The sequence below is a fragment of the Antechinus flavipes genome, chromosome 1 (genome assembly GCF_016432865.1).
Source record: "Antechinus flavipes isolate AdamAnt ecotype Samford, QLD, Australia chromosome 1, AdamAnt_v2, whole genome shotgun sequence".
Lineage (NCBI taxonomy): Eukaryota > Metazoa > Chordata > Mammalia > Dasyuromorphia > Dasyuridae > Antechinus > Antechinus flavipes.
The window spans coordinates 362,922,727-362,943,701 of NC_067398.1; the positions used below are offsets into that span (position 1 = coordinate 362,922,727).

The window sequence follows — 20,975 nt, forward strand, 5'->3', positions numbered from 1 at the left end:
AAGAGTCTCCCCCGTTCCTTCTTGGAAGAGCGGCTAGATGGCTCAGAGGAGAGAGCGCCAGGACTGGAGTTCAAATCCAGCCTCAGATACTTAGTACCCGTGTGATCGTGGGGAGAAGGAAAGGACAAACCACTCCAGTATCTCTGCCAAGGAACCCCCCCCCCGACAGTTTTGGTGTGCCATGGTCCATGGAATCCTGGAGAGACTGAACACGACTGAGCAACTCAACAACAACAGTCCTTCTTGCTCTGATTTCTCAACACTTCCAACCCCAAACCTCCAAGACCCTCAGCTGTCCAAGACAATGATACATAAATAAATCTACACAGGTCAAAATTCTTTAAACATTGTAGATCAAATAGCTTAGCATCCTAGTCTGGGATCTAAAATCAACAACTCTGGGATCCACCTATATCACTCAATTTGAAATCAGGAGAAATAGGTTCAAATTCTTTCTCTTCTAATTACTATGAGAGCCTGGATGAAGTTCTTTACCTCTTTGGGCCTGTATCTTCATCTTTAAAATGAGGGGGCTGAAAAAAAGAAAAGATTCCTGGGATCTACAGACCATAGTCATATTTCAGGGAACCTGTGAACTTATATGGGAAAAATTTACATCTTGATTTTCACTAATTCCTAATTGGAATTTAGCATTTCCTTCATGTAGGTACTCTAACTACTCATTATTCTGAAAAAAAGGTTTCAGGCTTTACCAAAATGCCAAAAGGTCATTTCTATGATCTTTGGCCAAGAATCCCTGGACCAGGTGATCATGAAATATTCTAGCTCTAAATCCTATAATGCTAGTCTTTTGGAACTTTCAAGGTTCTTTAAACATCATCTCCAATATTTAATAGTGGCACTGTGGGAATAAAAGAGCTGTTGCAGCAGACTGATGACTGATCATCATGCAATATGGCTAGGAAGGTCTAGCCCATAATTAAATTGTGAATACACACACATGTAAGTATGTATGTGTGTATATGACATAAATAATATATTACTTGCCTTCTCAATGGATGGAGGAAGAGCTAGAGGGAAGGAAAAAATGTGGAACTCATAATTTAAAAAAAATGAATGGTAAAAAATACTCCATGTTATCAGTGAAAAGGTGGGCATGGAATAGGATGTTAAACAAACAAACAAACACAAGAAAATATGACTGAGCACTAATAAATGAAAGAAGCCAAAGGTATGTAGACTATTCAGAAGACTTAAAATCATGAATATTTTCTTCAACAGGCAAATACAAAGCAATTAACATGGGCAAATCCTGAATTTATTGTTTGTTGAGTATTTCTAAAGTATTTTCTATGATAGATTAACAAACACCAAATTGTGAAGTCAAAAATGTTAGTCTTCAGGAGCCTTCTTTTCTTAATGTACTCTTTGGTGATCCTTCTTCATTTTATCGATTTGGAAAACTAATGCCTTCCTCTTTCCCTCCTCTCTTTATGAAAACCTCTTTCAAGGAAATCATCTGATTTCAGTCATTTTTACCTGAACACAAATTTAAGCTACTGTTACATTTCCAAGATATAATTTCATTTAGGCCTTTTCTCTAGTGCAAGAATGAAAAACACATATTAATGGGATTTTAGGCATGAATGAGCAAATAAGGAAAGAATTTGGCAGGGGGGAGCAGAAAGATCCTTACTGGAATCCCTAAAGTCACAACCTATAGAAGGACCTCTATTCTGCTCAAATATAATACCAATCCCCACATGCATAAAACATGGCATTGGCAATAAAAATGAAAAAAAAAACAACCTTAAAGTTCTCTCTTAGGATTCAGCTACCAGAACAGAAAGATTACACAAATGTTTATAAAACCTGTCGCCCTGATACAGTAAATTTGTTATTGGGAAGGAAAACAGAGGGCTTTAATCTTGACAAATGAGCACTAAACATTTACCAGCTCACATAATTTTAACAACATTCTCTCTTCCAAGTCTGCAAGGGTAAAAACACACACACACACACACACACACACACACACACACACTGTACGTAGTAGAGTAATAAATCCTGCCAGTGATCTGGTACTGTGATTTTTTTTTTCCTATCTTTTTTGGTGAGGAAATTGCTGTTAAGTGACTTTGAACTCAGGTCGTCTTCCTGACTCCAAGGCTGGTGCATTATCTAGGTGTCCCTACCATATCTTTGGACAAATTCTTGGGCTATGCCATTTCCCCGCCACTGCCCTTAGTGTACTTTTTTATTTCTTCATCTTTAATTCCTACAAGGCAACTATATTCCCATGTCTCACAGTCGCATAACAACACGTAAACTGATGATCGCAGCTATCAGAGGTCCAGCCACAATAGTCCACAGCAGTTTGCTGGTAACCACTGCAGCCAAATCTACTGACAAGCTAGTCCTGAAGAGCAATGCGCTTGATCCAGACCTTTCCCAGTAAGATCTGGAGTGAAGCAAGGTTGCCCACTATCACCATTATTATTTAATATCATATTAGAAACACTAGCCTCGGCAATAAGAGTCGAGAAAGATATTAAAGGAATTAGAGTGGGCAATGAGGAAACCAAACTATCACTCTTTGCAGATGATATGATGGTATACCTAGAGAACCCCAAAGATTCTACCAAAAAGCTATTGGAAATAATTCATAATTTTAGCAAAGTAGCTGGCTACAAAATAAATCCCCATAAATCCTCAGCATTTTTATACATCTCCAACAAAACCCAACAGCAAGAGATACAAAGAGAAATTCCATTCAGAATAACTGTTGATACCATAAAATATTTGGGAATCTATCTACCAAAGGAAAGTCAGGAATTATATGAGCAAAATTATAAAAAAGTCTCCACACAAATAAAGTCAGACTTAAATAATTGGAAAAATATTAAGTGCTCTTGGATCGGCCGAGCGAACATAATAAAGATGACAATACTCCCTAAACTAATCTATTTATTTAGTGCTATACCAATCAGACTTCCAAGAAAATATTTTATTGATCTAGAAAAAATAACAACAAAATTCATATGGAACAATAAAAAGTCGAGAATCTCAAGGGAATTAATGAAAAAAAAAATCAAATAAAGGTGGCCTAGCTGTACCTGATCTAAAATTATATTATAAAGCAGCAGTCACCAAAACCATCTGGTATTGGCTTAGAAATAGATTAGTGGATCAGTGGAAAAGGCTAGGCTCACAAGACAGAATAGTCAATTATAGCAATCTAGTGTTTGACAAACCCAAAGCCCCTAACTTCTGGGAAAAGAATTCATTATTTGATAAAAACTGCTGGGATAATTGGAAATTAGTATGGCAGAAATTAGGCATGGACCCACACTTAACACCATATACCAAGATAAGATCAAAATGGGTCTATGACCTAGGCATAAAGAACGAGATTATAAATAAATTAGAGGAACATAGAATAGTTTATCTCTCAGACTTGTGGAGGAGAAAGAAATTTGTGACCAAAGATGAACTAGAGACCATTACTGATCACAAAATAGAAAATTTCGATTACATCAAATTAAAAAGCCTTTGTACAAATAAAACTAATGCAAACAAGATTAGAAGGGAAGCAACAAACTGGGAAAACATTTTCACAGTTAAAGGTTCTGATAAAGGCCTCATTTCCAAAATATATAGAGAACTGACTCAAATTTATAAGAAATCAAGCCATTCTCCAATTGATAAATGGTCAAAGGATATGAACAGACAATTTTCAGAGGATGAAATTGAAACTATTACCACTCATATGAAAGAGTGTTCCAAATCATTATTGATCAGAGAAATGCAAATTAAGACAACTCTGAGATACCACTACACACCTGTCAGATTGGCTAAGATGACAGGAAAAAATAATGATGAATGTTGGAGGGGATGCGGGAAAACTGGGACACTAATGCATTGTTGGTGGAGTTGTGAACGAATCCAACCATTCTGGAGAGCAATCTGGAATTATGCCCAAAAAATTATCAAATTGTGCATACCCTTTGATCCAGCAGTGTTTCTATTGGGCTTATATCCCAAAGAAATACTAAAGAAGGGAAAGGGACCTGTATGTGCCAAAATGTTTGTAGCAGCCCTCTTTGTAGTGGCCAGAAACTGGAAAATGAATGGATGCCCATCAATTGGAGAATGGCTGGGTAAATTGTGGTATATGAATGTTATGGAATATTATTGTTCTGTAAGAAATGACCAGCAAGATGAATACAGAGAGGACTGGCGAGACTTACATGAACTGATGCTAAGTGAAATGAGCAGAACCAGGAGATCATTATACACTTCGACAACGATATTGTATGAGGACATATTTTGATGGAAGTGGATTTCTTTGACAAAGAGACCTGAGTTTCAATTGATAAATGACGGACAAAAGCAGCTACCCCCAAAGAAAGAACACTGGGAAACGAATGTGAACTATCTGCATTTTTGTTTTTCTTCCCGGGTTATTTATACCTTCTGAATCCAATTCTCCCTATGCAACAAGAGAACTATTCGGTTCTGCAAACATATATTGTATCTAGGATATACTGCAACATATCCAACATATAAAGGACTGCTTGCCATCTAGGGGAGGGGGTGGAGGGAGGGAGGGGAAAAAAAATCGGAACAGAAACGAGTGTCAATATAAAGTAATTATTAAATAAAAAATTTAAAAAAAAAATGTGCTTGATCCAGGTCAGCACTGGATTTACTCAGAAGTCAAAACACTGTGCCTTTTGCATGCACCCAGAAGTGAATTTGGTGGAATGGGTGGTATTTATCACATTAATTTTGATACCCTTTCTCTAGGGTCTTTGTGGAAAATGAAAGGGAAAGTGTGCCCTAGATGGGAGAGGAAGTGAGAAAATATTTTTTTTAATTCTGTCTTTACTTTACTTCCTTAGAAAATATCTCTTTATAAAAACTTATTGATGTTAATTGATCAATTCATTTTCAGGAGAAAGAAAGTTTGAATGATATTAGAGAAAAGGCACTAAATGGAGGCTCTTGAACAATAATGCTATTAGAGGACACCTGTCTTACCATTTCAATACACTGCTAGAGTAGGACTTTTTAAACTTTTTCTACTGGAAACCCGTTTTTGCCCCCCAAAATTTTATGTGACCTCTCGAATCTGAGCACAGGTGTTTCTGGCAGAGTTTGTACATGCACAGTGCAAAGTGTGAATATTTTGCATTCAGAACCAAGGCTGCAGTGAAGTCACACGATGCAACAGGGGCAAAATGCTGCCAGAAACACTTTGGATTCATTACATTTTCGATTTTGAATTAATTTTTGGTGTTGGGCGTTCAGAAACCTTTTATGTTGTCAAATTTTTCTTTTTCTTTATTTTTTATTTTTAAAACATATGCACAGAGAATTTTTCAACATTGACCTTTGCATAGCCTTGAGTTTCAGATTTTCCTCTCTTTTCCCCTATCCCCTCCCCTGGATGGCAAGTAATCCAATATGTTATACATGTTGAAATATATGTTAAATCCAACATGTGTAAACAAATTTATATAATTCTCTTGTTGCATAAGAAAAATCAGATAAAAAGGAAAGAAAATGAGTAAGAAAATAAAATGCAAGCAAACAACATCAAAAAGAGTGAGATGTTATATTGTGGTCCACATTCAGCTCCCATACTCCTCTCTCTAGGTGTAGATGTCAAATTTTTCATTCAGTTATGCAACCCCCATGTGGGGTCAAGACACATACAGTTTAAGGACTTTTACTCTACAATCCTGAGAGAAGAAGAAGCTATCTGAGTCCTGGGAATTCAATTTATTAGTCTGAGTGGGTTTGGAAGAGAGAGACCAGAGCCTATATAGCCTACAATAAAATAAAAAGAAACTGCAATGGAATAAGTTACAAGGCCTCTTCAACAAGATGGAAAGAGCCCTCCAAAGTGAATTTTGTTTTCCAAGAGTAAACTAGGAGACAGAAGGGAGAGGCCATCACTGCTCCCTCTGTCCACCACTGTCCCTAACAGGCTGGGGTTGCTCTGTCACTGCTAGCAATCCGAGTCCTTTGTCCTGCCACAGCATCTAGCTTGATCACTCTGCTGTCCACAGTTCCTTCCTTCAGTGCAGTCAGCCTTCTGGCTCTGAACTCAGCCCTTTATGTCCCAAAAGCTCTTGTTTTTAGCCAGATTATCTACTACTGAGTTCATATCCAGAGGTCAGCTGCCTAATCAATCCAAAGACTCCTGTAGTTTATATAGTCCCAGTCCCATAAGACCCAAGACCCTTAAACAGGACTCTTGTAAAGCATGTCCGTCTTACCACTGTCGTCCTTTGAATAAGGGAAAGATAAGTCTAGTAGGAGAAATTTTTAAAAATCAGCCAGAAAAACCTTTGAAGGATTAAAAGGTAAGATTAATACACAGGAAGCAACAGAAGCCCTTATACTCCCTTTGAGCTGGAGTGAGAAGGAACAAGGAAGCTGTCAAAGAAGGTAATAATCAGGTATCTAACAGGAAGAATCAGAAGCTGTGGTCAACAAAAGCAAAATAAAATGTAGGCCTTCAACTCTAACAACTACTAAAATTTATCATTACTTTATAACAAAATTAGAAATGGGACAATTCTGTCATGGGGATTAGAGAAGGGAAGGGTAATTTTAAATTGTCAGGTTTCCAGCTCATAAATTGCCCTCACATTTAAGAACCTTAAATTTTTTTTTAAAAGAAGGAAAAAATTATTTAAAAAGTCCAAAAAATAAGAATAAGAAAAAACATTTAAGATAATAATTGTATCAGCTCCTGATAAATTGATCCCCTAGGCTGGCTAACAGTATTCCCAGGACACAATGAAGTATTAAGCTTTTACCCTCTTTAGACTTTGAATGGTTGCATCTGCAGCTAGCAAAAGGCATGATAACACTAGCTGATCACAGTCTCAGTGTCCTATTTGCAGCTTTTATATAAAGGAGTGAAACTGGAAGTGACGTATTCATAGCTTATAAAGGAATTGTTTAGTAGTGGCAAGGAAGTGGAAAATGAATGGATGCCCTTCAGTTGGGGGATGGCTGAATAAGTTATGGTATATGAATGTAATGGAACATTTAGTGTTCTGTTAAGAAATGATCAGCAAGATGATTTTACAAAGACCCAGCTGGAATGATGCTGAGTGAAGGAAGAAGAACGAGGACATTTTACAAAGTAACAACGTTATGTGATGATCAACTGCGATGGACTTATTTCAACAATGAGGTGATTCAAGGCACAGACTTGTGATGGAACATGCCATCTGCATCCTGAGAGAGAACTATGGAGACTGAATGTGGATCAAAGCTTAGTATTTTCACCTTTTTTCTTGTTCTTGTCTAATTGCTTGTGGGTTTTTTTTCCTTTCAACACGTATAACATGTTTCTGTCCTCCTATGAAACTCTTAACAGAGTTAAGAGGAACAGGCCTGAAAGGACCAGCAGAGAAAAACAAAGAAAAACTCTATTGAAATAAAGGCATCCTACAAGCCAAAATATTCAAGGGATAAAACATCTACAGAAATGTGTGCTGAAATACCACAACAAACAATGAGAAAAATTTCAAATGATAAAAAAAATTGGTAATAAATGGATTAAAGGAATCAAATAGTCTAACAATATAAAAATAAATCCCACTGATACAAGGTAGAATAAGAATTGATAAAAATGAGTAACATAAGAAAACTGAAAACATCAACCAATAATCAAGGGAGCAAAAAGTTAAGCCAAGATCAATGAATACATAAATTATAAATGAAGACTATGTCCAGGTTTCCAAATAATTTAAGAAACAACTAAAGATTTGAATGAGGGTGAACCTTAAGAATTTAGATGACCACCATACACATACACATACACACACACACACCAACAGCCCATAAGTCTTATTTGAGAAACTAATTAGAGAATAATTATCAGAATTTTTTTTAAAAGTCACAAAGTAGGCAATACTCTGCAAATGGAAAGATAGACCACTGAAATGGAAAAATCCAAAAATACAAGTCTTTAATAATATCATTATTCACATTTCTATAGTGACTTGAAGTTTGTCAACTAATTTCTTTTCACAAGAGATAGATAAGAAAAGTATTATTATCCCCATTTTACAGATAAGAAAACCAAGGTTAAGAGAGGTAATATGACTTATTTATATCACATAACTAATAAGTATGAGATCCAGGATTTGTACCTAGTTCTTCTTACTCCTATATAGCATTCTTTCCAAAGCAAATAACTAACACATTTGGAAATCTGAGGACAAATAATTAATTGCTCAAGCATTAAAATTATTTAGAAAAATTTAGAATCTCATTAAAATAAATAAGAGACAAAGTTGAGCAAGATTATATACAAGTCTTAAAGGTACAGGAATTGAGATAAAGATTGCCTATCTTGCCAAGCATACTGTTTAAAGATAAAACGGGATCTTTCAAAAATCATCAAGAAAAGAATTTATCAACAAAATTCCCAAATTAAAAATCTCAGGATAAAAAATATAAAGTATGTCTTTGTAATCAAAACAATCAAATTAGAAAAAGTATTAAAATGTACATTATTATTATCAAAAAATAAGAAATATAAGTTGAAATATATTCATATTTGTAAGTAGGTACTTCAAGTTGACACAAAAAAAAGTCAATGGGAAAAAAGAGAGGATTGCATGAAAGGAAGAAATTTGATAATTCTCAAAACTATATTTCTATCTTTAACAAAAAGAAAAGATAAAAAATCCACTGAAAATCATGAAGAAGTAAGGGACCAAAAATTAGAAATGTCATTTAGTTCATTATTTCGTCTTCATAATAAAAATAGTTATAGAATAGGAGATAAAACTTAAAATTAGTTATAGAATATAATTATAGTATAAAAATAGGTATAAAATAAAAGATAAAACAATCCTTCCAGAAAACATATATCTTCAAAAATAAAGAGGAAAAAAAATTCCAGAAGACAAACCCAATTAACTTATAAAATTCAATGTGAATAATATTAATTCCTCTAATTAAAAAAGTTACAGAATCTATAAATCTACAAACATTTATAAATCATGCTGCTTACAAGACAGACACATTTAATGTGAAATGTTAGAACTAGATTAAAATTAAAAGGCTTTAAACTCATCATGGAAAAACAAATAGATAAACAAATAAAGCAACAGTGACAGAAAAGGAGCAAACAACTGGCAATCAAAAAGAAATAAGTCTTGTGACCAGAAAGAAAGATGAAGCGTTAGACACTTTCACCAGATATTCTTAACTTTCAAAAATTCTTTACAAATAAGAGAGAAATAACTGTATGGGTATGTATACATATATTGTATTTAACATATACTTTAACATATTCAACATGTATTGGTCTACCTGCCATCAGAGGGAGAGGGTGGGGGAAAGGAGGAGAAAAATTGGAACAAAAGGTTTTGCAATTGTCAATGCTGAAAAATTACCCATGCATATATCTTGTAAGTAAAAATCTATAATAAAAATAAGAGAGGAATTATGCATTATATATAGACTAATTACAATTGAATTCATGTGACAAAATAAAGAAAATGCCAAAATATAAAAAAAAACTTTATAAATTTGTACTGGAGAATTTTAAAGTACTCCTTCAGTATAGTTCTCTCATAAGTCTCTATAGTTCCTTCAGGGAAGTAAAAGCTAACAGAGGGGCTGGTATTTGTGGTCCATCTGGAATTCTCCCATGCTTCAGAAACTCTGTGATCACTTCTCTCTTTATCTATCCTACTCCCCACTTTTCTACAAGAAGTAAACATTAATTCTGTCCAGGCAGAGGGAACAGAGGATGGTGGAAAACATGCAGCCTTCTGATTCCAGTTTTGTGTTAGGGCACCCCTATGCCTATAGGCATTCTGCTGGAATACTGTTTCTGTTCTCCTATGAAAAAACTATTAGCCCAGCTATGAAGAGGAAAAAAAACAACCAGGGAAGGAATTAGGATAAAAGTTTGGGGAAGCACATGAGGCTGTGTGGGGTTTGTAGGAAAGAGGACCAAGGCTCTGGAATCATTCCTGATCCCCTAAGTGATTATACAAGGCAGAGACTCAGACTAGTAAACAATGTTTCCTACAGTGGTTAAAGAGGCTGGAGCCTTGGAGATATACCCACCAGCAAATGGAAAGTGATAGAAGAAAATAAAGGGGAAAAGACTAAATTACCAAAGATTTTATTCATATACCACAATTTATTCAGCCATTCTCCAACTGATGGGCATTCATTCAGTTTCCAGTTTCTGGCCACTACAAAGAGAGCTGCCATAAACATTCTTGATTACCAAAGATTTTTAAGAGGAAAAAACCTTTTTTTCCAAAGCCCAGAGAACAAATAGATATATCAATAAAGAAGATCCTAAAATCAGAAGGAAAAATGATTACTAAATCCTAAAAGAGATTAATTACAAAGCTGGCTCAAAAATTCAAGATGGAGAAAAAATGATTTGATACTTTAATGAAATTCCTGGGATTTCTATGAGAGCAAGAAATAAAAGAAACTTCAAAATGGTTCAAAATATAAGTAAAATCTGTAACAGAATAAATTATTAATGGCTGTTACTCAGAATGAAGAATTCTCGAAGCAAAATTTAAAATCTCTATTAGCAAAACAAAAAACTGAATTCAAAGCTGAAAGTCCTTCTAAAGAAGTGAAAAAGAGAATAACAAATTTGGAACAAAAAAATAATGCAGTTGAGGAAAATCTGGGGAAAGAAAAGCAAAAATAATAGTATTAAGAGAATGCATGGACTCTGTACTACCCAAAGAAATGGATCTTCATGACAGATTTTAATAATCATAAGTTTCCTAGCAGGATATGACAAAATAAACAAACAAGCAACAACAACAAAACTCTTGACTATATTAAGGAAAACTACTCAGAACTTTCTGGATACAGAAAAATAAATATTGCTTTAAAAAATTCACATATATTCTCCAGAAAAAAATTAACAATGGATGCTCTTCAAACTCCAAGATTTATTATAGCAATTAAATTGAAAATTTTCAATGGCAGGTAACAAATTCTGCAAGTAGCCAGGAAAAATTCCATCTAATAAATAAGAGGAAAAGTCTGAAGTTCTGTCTCACACCCATCAGATTCCCATCTCCTGATAGAAATGATAGATTCAAGAAATCCAAAGAGATAACACAAAGATGAAAAGCATCCATATGTACAAGAATATGTATAGAAGCACTAGTAATTTTGCAAAGAACTAAGGGAGTATCCACCAACTGGGGAAAAAAAATAATGATATTGTATGATAAGAAATGGGAGATGAAATTTATTCAGAGAAACTTGGAAAGATTTTTATGAACTTGAAAAACTACTTGAAAAGAACCAAGAGAACAATTTATACAATGACTACTACATGTAAAAGAAAACAGCTTTGATCAATGCAATTACCAATGCTTTAGAGAAATTAATGACAATACTTTCCACCCCTAGATAAAGAGGTATGAACTAAACATATATAATGGAATATACTTTTTTGAACATGGTCAATGAATGAATCTTAACTATGCTTATTTGTTTCAAGGAAAGGTTTTTTTACATTGGAGAGCTGGAGGAAAGAGAAGAGAGGTGATTATGATGATGACAAAAAAAAGAGCAAAAGAAAGAAAAGAAAATCAATGAAGCATTTTTAAAATGTACAGAAGATGCATACCCTTTGACCCAGCAGTACCATTATTGAGTCTGTAGCCCAAGGAAATCACAAGGGAGGAAAAGAACCCCACATGTGTAAAAATGTTTGTAGCAGCTCTTTTTGTGAAGACAGAGAATTGGAAAATGAGTGGATGCTCATCAACTGGGAAATGGCTGATAAGTTGTGGTATATGAAGGTAATGGAATATTATTGTTCTATTAAAATGATATATAAGCTGATTATAGAAAAGCCTGGAAAGATTTACATGAACTGATGATGAGTGAAACAAAGAGAACCAGGAACACATTGTACTCAGTAACAGCAAGATGACCAACTTGCTCTTCTCAGTAGTTCAATGATCCAAGGCAATCCCAATAAACTTTATGATAGAAATACGCCATCTGCATTCAAAAAGAGAACTACTGAGATTGAATGTACAGCAACACAGGCTATGTTACTTTTTTTCTGGTTTTTCCTTCTCTCATGATTCTTCCCTTTTTTTATGATTTTTCTTTCCCAACATGATTCATGAAGAAATGTGTATTTAAAAAGTTAATATTCATATATAACTAGAAAAAAACAATTTTTAAATTAAAAGATAAAAAATGAACAGATGAGAAAAGAAAGAGGTTATAAGCAAGCAGCTTTGAAACTAACATACTGAATTTATTATATACTTTTAAAAAAGACACACACTAGATGTGATGGAGATTTGTAGATTCATATGTGATCTTTTTCCTGTTCTTTGCATATGTTGCTATTTGTCAAATTCAGAAAAACAAAAAAATTGTGATATATGTACATGTGCATATGTGTATGTATACACACATATATGTATGTATACATATATACACATGTACATAAACACATTAGAGGACCCTGTTCTTCTGCTTTGGAAGGGGTGTTGGCTGAGTGAGGAGCAGAAGAACCTGGCCATGGCTCTTGTAGCTTCAGGTTGGAAAAGCATTTCTCTTCCTTTTTCTCATACCACTTCCCTGTTTTCCTCAACTTAAAAGCTCAGGGAGATGTAAGAATTAATTTTCACCAAACTATTTAGGATTATATAGTAACAACTGTTATGGTTATAGCAGTTGGTTTTAGCAGTCTTTCAACTCTTAAGTCAGATGGCCAATGCTTTGCATGATTAATGAAGTTTTCTTTATTTAACAAGTCCAACGTAGAAATAAAGAAAGCTTCTCACAGGATTCATTAATTGAGAGGTCCCTACATAGAGGATCTATCTTAAATCCTTCACACTGGCTTTCCTTCTATTCAAATGAGAAATAGCTATAGCAAAGGCAGAATTTATGTTTTTTAAAATCTACAAAAAGTGAATGTGATGACGCAATAGTGTAAACATGAAATCAGCGACTACAATAATTTGATTTAGTCAATATATATTTTTAAAAATCTGTTTAGATATGTCTAGGCAGCTAGGTGATGCTGTGGTATATAAAGTACTGAGGTTAGATTCAGGAACCCCAAAGTTCAAATCAAGTCTCAGATATTTATAGACATGTGACTTTGTGATACCTCTGGTCCCCTCACCCTCATCAACTGCAAAATGGGGAGAACAAGGGCTTCCCCACTCTCCAAGAATTTCCAGTTTCCTTGGTAGATGAGGGGAGGGAACACAGTTAAATACATCCAGTAATTTGAAGAGAGAGCATTAACAATTGAAGACCTCAGAGAAGGTGGTTCTGAGGAAGACAAAGATTCTACCAGACTAAGATGAAGAAACAATTCTTTTCAGGCCTATGAATAGAAGTTGTGTATTAATGCCCAGAAGTAGAAGATGGGATGCTGGTTTTGGGAAATAGAGTGCCAATTTGGCTGACAGCACAGAGCCTTAAATGTCAAGCTCAGGATTGTGTATTTTGTTTTATAATGAGAAGCCATGCATAAGACTCCATGTGAGAAAATGCAATGTGGGTCTCCACTACTTGAAATGGTGATCAAAATCAAATGTGATACATATGGCAAAAGAATAATAGTGATGTTTCTTGGGATAGCAAGAACTGGCCACAAAGTGGCTGCTCATCATTTGAGATATGGTTGAACAAAGGGTAGTATCTGGATATTATGGAATATGATTGTCCTGTAAGAAATGACAAATATTTAAAATTCAAAAAAACATGAGAAAACTTCTATGACCTGATCCAAAGTAAAGTAAGCACAACCACTAAAACACCATATAAAATTAAATAAATGAAAAGAAAAATAAAACAAAGCCCAATACTACATAATTTGAATGACCAATCTCGACTTTTGAAGTGGGAAAATGCACCTCTGTCCTTTCATTGGAACTTAGGTGAGGGGTACTGCATAAGCAGTCAGACAGATAACTGTCTGTTGGTTGTGCTTCACTGTATTTTTTTTTCTCAATAGGGAAGTTAGGGGAGAATTTATTTGAAATTGGCTGTTACATAAAAAAAAAAGTTTTTAAAAATGATCTTAGGCCATATTACAAGAGGTACAATGTCCACAATTATGGAGTTGATAATACAGATCTGCTGCAGTCTGGTCAGATATTCAATTCTGCATGCCACATTTTAGAAAGATCATTAATAAGTGGCAAAGGATGCAGAGGACTCTAAGAATCATGCATTTTAAAAATATCAACAAATTTTAATTTGACTCATAATATTTACATGTGAGATCTTTGTCCAATGACCAAGGCATAAATAGACTGTTGTATTGATGGAGGGGCTGAAATCATATCAATCTTGAAATTCTTGCTATAAATAAAACCAGAAGAATGAACGAAATTGCAGCTAAATGGAAGAATGGCTCACCGGTACTCCTGGAAGAAGAAAATAAAGTAGTTTTTTTTATTATACATTGGAGGAGAAAAAAGAAACATTACTTTATGGGATATTTGGCCATTATATACTACAGAACCTTATTGCAAAAAGACCACCATGAAAACAGTTGCAGTGTAGGTATCAACATCAGTTCCTGAGGATAATGTGATAAAGAAATTCTACAAAGAATTTCATAAGACCATCCAAATCAAATCATTATACACTCTGATACTTGATTACTACAGTATAAAAGTAAGAAATGGCAAGGATGAGGAGAAACATATGAGAAAGAGTAAGGAAACAGGCCAAAGAGATAGATTACACTAAGGCCCCATGCTTACATATGATGAACACTTTCTTTGGAAAAAAAAAAAAAAAAAGAACCAGACATGGCAACATCAAATAATACAACAGAGAATAAAATACTATATTTTAATAGATGAAAAAGGCTTGCTTTTCAAATGAGAATCAAATGAATCATCTGTCTATATTCATACAAACCATCAACTCATCAGGTTTAAGAACAGAATCAGTTTTTTTTTTTTAATGGAGAATTTTAAAAAAGATATTCTGTAAATTGAACCAACTCTAAGTTAACTTAAATAACTGAAAATCAAAAAAGAAGTAAATAGACTACAAAATTAATATTAAGACCAACTCTAATAATTTCATTCAGAGTATGTAAATTAGTTGACTGGAAAAAGAAAGAGCTAAGAAGAACAACTTATTCAGGAAATAAATGATTTCTTTGTCTGATTCAAGGGACTACCAAAAAGCAATACTGGGTTAGAACATGAACTCATTTGTAAAAATCTTAGGATGGATGATTGTGGACAAAATTGTCTCAAAGCAGTAGAAGATAAAACCAGTTTTAAAGAAGTTAGCAAGGTATCCAACCAAATAAAGTAATCCCAAGGTATTCAAGGGCGATTATGGAAGGAGTGCAGACAGAAGAAAAATAGAAAAAAAATTGCAAAACACATTTCATCAGGGGCTGCTAGGTGGTGCAGTGAATAGAGCGCCAGCCCTGAAGTCAGGAGGACCCAAATTCAAATTTGATCTCAAAAACTTAACACTTCCCAGCTATGTGACTCTGTTACCCTGGGTAAATCACTTAAATCCAATTGCCTCAGGAAAAACAACAACAACAACAATGAAAAAAAAAAAAAAAAAAACACATTTCATCAAACTGCTTCTCTAGCAAGGATAGTAGAACCACCTCTCTTAAATCACAGTCCCAGGAGTGTTTATATAGGAAACAGAAATGGCAATAAAGAAAACAAAGACAGGAAATGGGACAAGTTGAATTCGGAATATATATAGAAGGTCTTTGCTAAGGTAGTTCAATTGTGAGTGCATTGAGGGTCTAATATGTAAAGTCTTCTCTGAAGGAGGAAAAGATACAAAAGTTGTAGAAAAATTCTGAGCCTAATTAATATCCCCCAAAAAGTGAATGAAAGAACATCAATCTTAATGATCTATAAACTTATTGTTGTATTTATACAAAATCTTTGAGAGTATTATACACACAAATGGAAGGAGTCCATGATGAGAGTACTAGCAGAGAAAAAGCAGGGCTAACAAGTGATATTCAACAATAAACCCCATTTATCATTTTGCAATGAAATGAAAGATGTAGAGAATACAATATCCCATTATGTTTTGTTGATTATGAAACAGAGTGCTGCCTTATAGGTTCTTTTATGAGCTTCCCATATGTATACCAAGCTCATTCAAATTTCCTTCATAGATATAACCCTGTTCAATGACCCTCTCTGATTATAAACATTATTGGCGGCATGAATCAGGGAGATTGCAATGGTGAAGCTCCATCATGGAGTACAGGTGATGCCCTGTGAATAGTGAGAGCCTGTTTCCACCTGTTTATGGATGATATTACTCTAACTGCACCAAGCCTCAGAATATTACAGAACCTCCCAAGTTTAAGTTACTGATCCACTCAAGAAAGACCCAATGGATAAAGAATGTCTGTTGCCTATATGTCAACATGCATTTGGATGGATATCCTACAGAGCTCACCCAGCAGGATGTATCTCTGGGATAGACAATACAGAGGAATAAGAAGCTGGGCCCTAAGTTGAACAGGAGAGGGAGAGTGGGTTGGATTCCATCAAGAAAATAGCAAAGCTTTTACTGACTCCAAGCTTCTCATGAAGCAATTATAACCATCTTGGAAATTAGAGCTATTTTTGCAGAATGATTTACTTTGGAAAGAAATGGATTCTTCCTTGCTAGAACTCTTCAAGGTAAAGGTTAATTGACTTCTTATCAGGATATTGTAAAAGGCTTTTTTATTCAGGTACAGGGTTGAACAAGATGGCCTCTAGGGTCCCTTTCCACTGTGTGACTATAGAAAATTAAGTTGAATTAAGTTGAAATGAATTGATGATAGTAATAGTAGGTAAAAGTAGTTACTCTACCATATAGGACACTGGGGATAGTCAGAGAGAAGCAATTTCAAGCGATAAATCAGCGGGAAAACAATACAAAGTGTAGCTATTTGGTAAGTACTATCAAAATTTGGAGCAAATGTGACAAATGAGGAAACAAAACCAAGATGCAGCAGAGTTAGGGACAGCAAATGACCTTAGAAATCTCAGCTACATCCATAGTTTGAAGAATTTGTATACCTTCATTCTGGGACAAAACATAACTCATGTTACTGGTCTTTTTTCAACTGAGCTCACGTATTTTGGTCACTCACACACACAATCATAAAGGAATGTCTTCCCATGAGAAAGATACCACAGTAAATAATAAATAAGAGACAACAAAAGAGAAAGGGGGATTGACTCTTCCACAGCAGCTAAATGTAACGTAATTTGGGCAGAGTGGAGAACAAACATGAGTAAAAAACATAGGTTGCCAGGCAAAAGAAAAGACAAGAGATATCATTTACCTACAGCTTAATATTTCTACTTTTTTCTTCAGAACTTCCAATACAAAGTTTGCTTTCGATGCAAATCATTTTACCCCCTTATTTCTTCCAAATTTCTCATCTTTTTATCTGGGGCTTTGGTTTCCCAGACAGAGGAAGCTGCAAACCTATTGCTAACAGCTGAGGTCAGCTTCAACTTGCTTCACATCATGATTATTTGGACAAATTATCATTGAGATATCATAGACATCTAAAGAAGGGATTTGCCTTAATGGCTCTGTTAAATATCCTGTTTCCCTCTGGATTCCTAGGCCTGGGTTTAAGAATGCTTAGCAATCAAGGTAGGTCAAACTAACTCTAATTGTGCATATTAAACATTTCTAACCTGCTTATTAGCTTAAATGATAATGTTAAAGTTGAAATATTTATTATTCCTCTGTTTATTTTCACATGAAATGACTCTGATGAGATGTTATTTCTCTTTTCTCTACCTTCTACTTCCTGATACACCAGATCAGGGAAAGAGCTAAATGGAGAGCTTATGCTTGGTTCTACTTATGAGAAGGTACTAACTTCTTACTTATCAGAGTGGAATAAGTATATTAATAGAATCTTAAGGGGCAGATGAGTGTCCTGCCCTGAAAGATGCCCCAAATAGGATTTGACACTAACCTGGAAAAACTTCCTCAGCTCCAGACAGGTCAATAGTTATTCTACTCACTAGAAGAATCAAGAATATTACACTACTCTCTTTGAGAAAATGGTTAAGTCTTTCTTATGACACATACCTGTCTTTGCCTTTACAGAGTACTTGACAGCTTCCAAAGGCTTTTGCAAACATCATCTCATAAAATGATTGTGTCACTCTGTTGAGGGCAGCTGTTCATATTCCCATATTCACCTTCCTCACGTGTGTGTGTATATATACACACACACATATATGAGTGTATATACATATATATACACACACACACATACACACACACACACACACACACACACACACACACACACACACACATTCTTGTAGGTGAAATGTATGAAGAGAAATGGAATAAGGGATTTAGAGATGTGAGTCTTAATCCGGTCTCTGACATGAATCAGGCAAGCACCAAAGAAGTCATTGTCCCTTCTCCAGATCTTTTAGTTCAGTCTCTTTACTATTTGATTGACCTTTAAAACCAGGATGCTAATGGTGGATTATATAGTCAATTAGAGAATATTTATTTTTCTACTTACTGTACTCTCATTAAAGAAAAGACTGGCCTCTTAACTTTTAAAACATATAACCATAAAATCCAACCACACCACTTCAGAAATACTCTTTGAGCCCTAGAGATTTTTAAGCACTTTATAGATTTATTTCAAAGCCTTGTGTAGCTTAAATATCATTTTTAAAAATCTGGCTTTAAAATGGAAATAGTCCATTTAAAATATTAGCATATGGTAGTGCTAACATATGTTTTCTTTATTAAAGATGATTCTCACTTGGTTCAAATAGTAAGAATTTCAGAGTCTAAGAGAAAAGCTTCAAATTAATCTTCAAATACTTTAAACAAATATAAAAGCTTTTCTATAAGTTCTTTGGATGAAGACTTTATTCTTGCTTAGCGGCTCGGGCAAATTTATTCAAAATATTCTGTTCTAGTCTCTTACCAAGGCAGATTGGAAGCTGCTAAAACAAAGACAAGATCTTCTGATCGGGCCAATCCATCCATCTGCATTAGCAATTCTGTTTTCATACGAAGACTTCCTTCATGTTCTCCCCTATTAAGAAGAAAAGAAGCATGAATTTCCAAAGTAATGGGGAACTTTTATTTCTAACAGTGTAGCTCACAGTAACTCACTCCAAGTCACTATTTCAAATTCTTTCAAACTATCAACCATGATTAATTTATACTAGCTAACACTCATGTATGTTAAAGTCTTCCTTCATTTCATTACACTGAGAAGCCACTGATAATGAAACAAATAATCAAAAACAAAAACCAAAACCATATGATTTAATTTAATCTTGTCATAAAGATTAACAAAATGGAAGTGAGTGAATGCTAATGGCAGTATTTAAAAGAAAAAACCATCAAATTGAGGATTGGCAGTAAACTGGGAAATAGCATAAGGGAAGGGAAAACAGTATTAAAGGCGATGATGCTATGTCCATCTGCAGCATTATATGTATTATATAGTCTCTTTATAAACCATTGTATGCAGGCTGCCTAGTTTTAGTTATCTGAAATTGTCACAAGAGGAGACATTAATAGCCAAACTAAAGCCATTTTCCATAGTTCTGATAGAAAAACTAATATAAGTATAAGGAAGGTACAGCTTATCCCATACGCAGTCAGAATGGAAAAATAAGACAGCACAATTTCTTCACAATTAAGTTTATCTCCTACTTCTTTCTTTTCCTCCAAAAACCACTATCAATAAGAAAGAAAAAAAACATCTTTTCCTAACTTCAATAATCCAAATTGACCAAATAGAAAGCTACTCAGGTCTGTTTTCACTTTGTTTCTTTAAACTCAACTAAAAGTACAAACATTTAAATTCTTGTCTTTTGAGGATAGCCAGGTGGTACAATGGATAGAGTGCTGGGCTTAGATTTAGGAAGGCCTGAGTTGAAACACTTATTAGCTGTGTGATTCTGGGCAATTACTTAATCCTAATTGCCTCAGTTTCCTCATTTGTAACTGGAGAAGTAAATGGCAAACCATACCAGTATCTTTGCCAAGAAACCCCCAAATGGGGTTATGGAGTGTTAAGATACAACTGAATAACAATTTTTGAGAGCATAGTTTTCCATTTCTTGCTTTAATGGTGAAAGCCATGGTGCAAGGGAAGATTGAGAAAACTCAAAGTTGCAAGATCTGGAACCAAATCCTGACTTTGTCCTTTCCTAATTATATGACGAAAAGCAAGTCACCTTTTTTTCCCTAGGCCTCAGGTTCCTTATTTTTTTTAAGTGACAGAGGTAGACAAGATGGCCTATAAGGTCTCTTCCATTTCTAGAGCTATGATTCTATGTAGGGGATAGTGGAGGCAGTAAGAAAATCTGCCCAGCAATACAGTGTGGATTCATATTGTCTTTAAGAATTACTCATCCTCTGAAATTGAAACTATTACCACTCATATGAAAGAGTGTTCCAAATCATTATTGATCAGAAAAATGCAAATTAAGACAACTCTGAGATACCACTACACACCTGTCAGATTGGCTAAGATGACAGGAAAAAATAATGATGAATGTTGGAGGGGATGCGGGAAAACTGGGACACTATTGCATTGTTGGTGGAGTTGTGAACGAATCCAACCATTCTGGAGAGCAATCTGGAATTATGCCCAAAAAATTATCAAATTGTGCATACCCTTTGATCCAGCAGTGTTTCTATTGGGCTTATATCCCAAAGAAATACTAAAGAAGGGAAAGGGACCTGTATGTGCCAAAATGTTTGTAGCAGCCCTGTTTGTAGTGGCTAGAAACTGGAAAATGAATGGATGCCCATCAATTGGAGAATGGCTGGGTAAATTATGGTATATGAATGCTATGGAATATTATTGTTCTGTAAGAAATGACCAGCAGGATGAATACAGAGAGGACTGGCGAGACTTACATGAACTGATGCTAAGTGAAATGAGCAGAACCAGGAGATCATTATACACTTCGACA

At 34.7% G+C, this 20,975-nt stretch overlaps 1 protein-coding gene across 2 annotated transcripts in view; it reads right to left on the reverse strand.

Moving 5' to 3' along the window:
- The window catches only part of KATNAL2 (katanin catalytic subunit A1 like 2), a 130,096-nt gene that overhangs the window by 13,837 nt on the left and 95,284 nt on the right, over window positions 1-20,975 (reverse strand). Inside the window, exons 13-14 of one of the 2 annotated variants that reach the window (XM_051969660.1) lie at window positions 18,965-19,075; window positions 14,293-14,408 (exon numbers count right to left, since the gene is read on the reverse strand). In XM_051969660.1, coding sequence (XP_051825620.1) covers window positions 14,321-14,408; window positions 18,965-19,075 — 199 coding nt within the window. In that variant the 3' untranslated portion in view covers window positions 14,293-14,320. Of the gene's footprint in view, window positions 1-14,292; window positions 14,409-18,964; window positions 19,076-20,975 lie in introns of those variants that run through there. The other variant, XM_051969659.1, reaches the window with a different exon arrangement.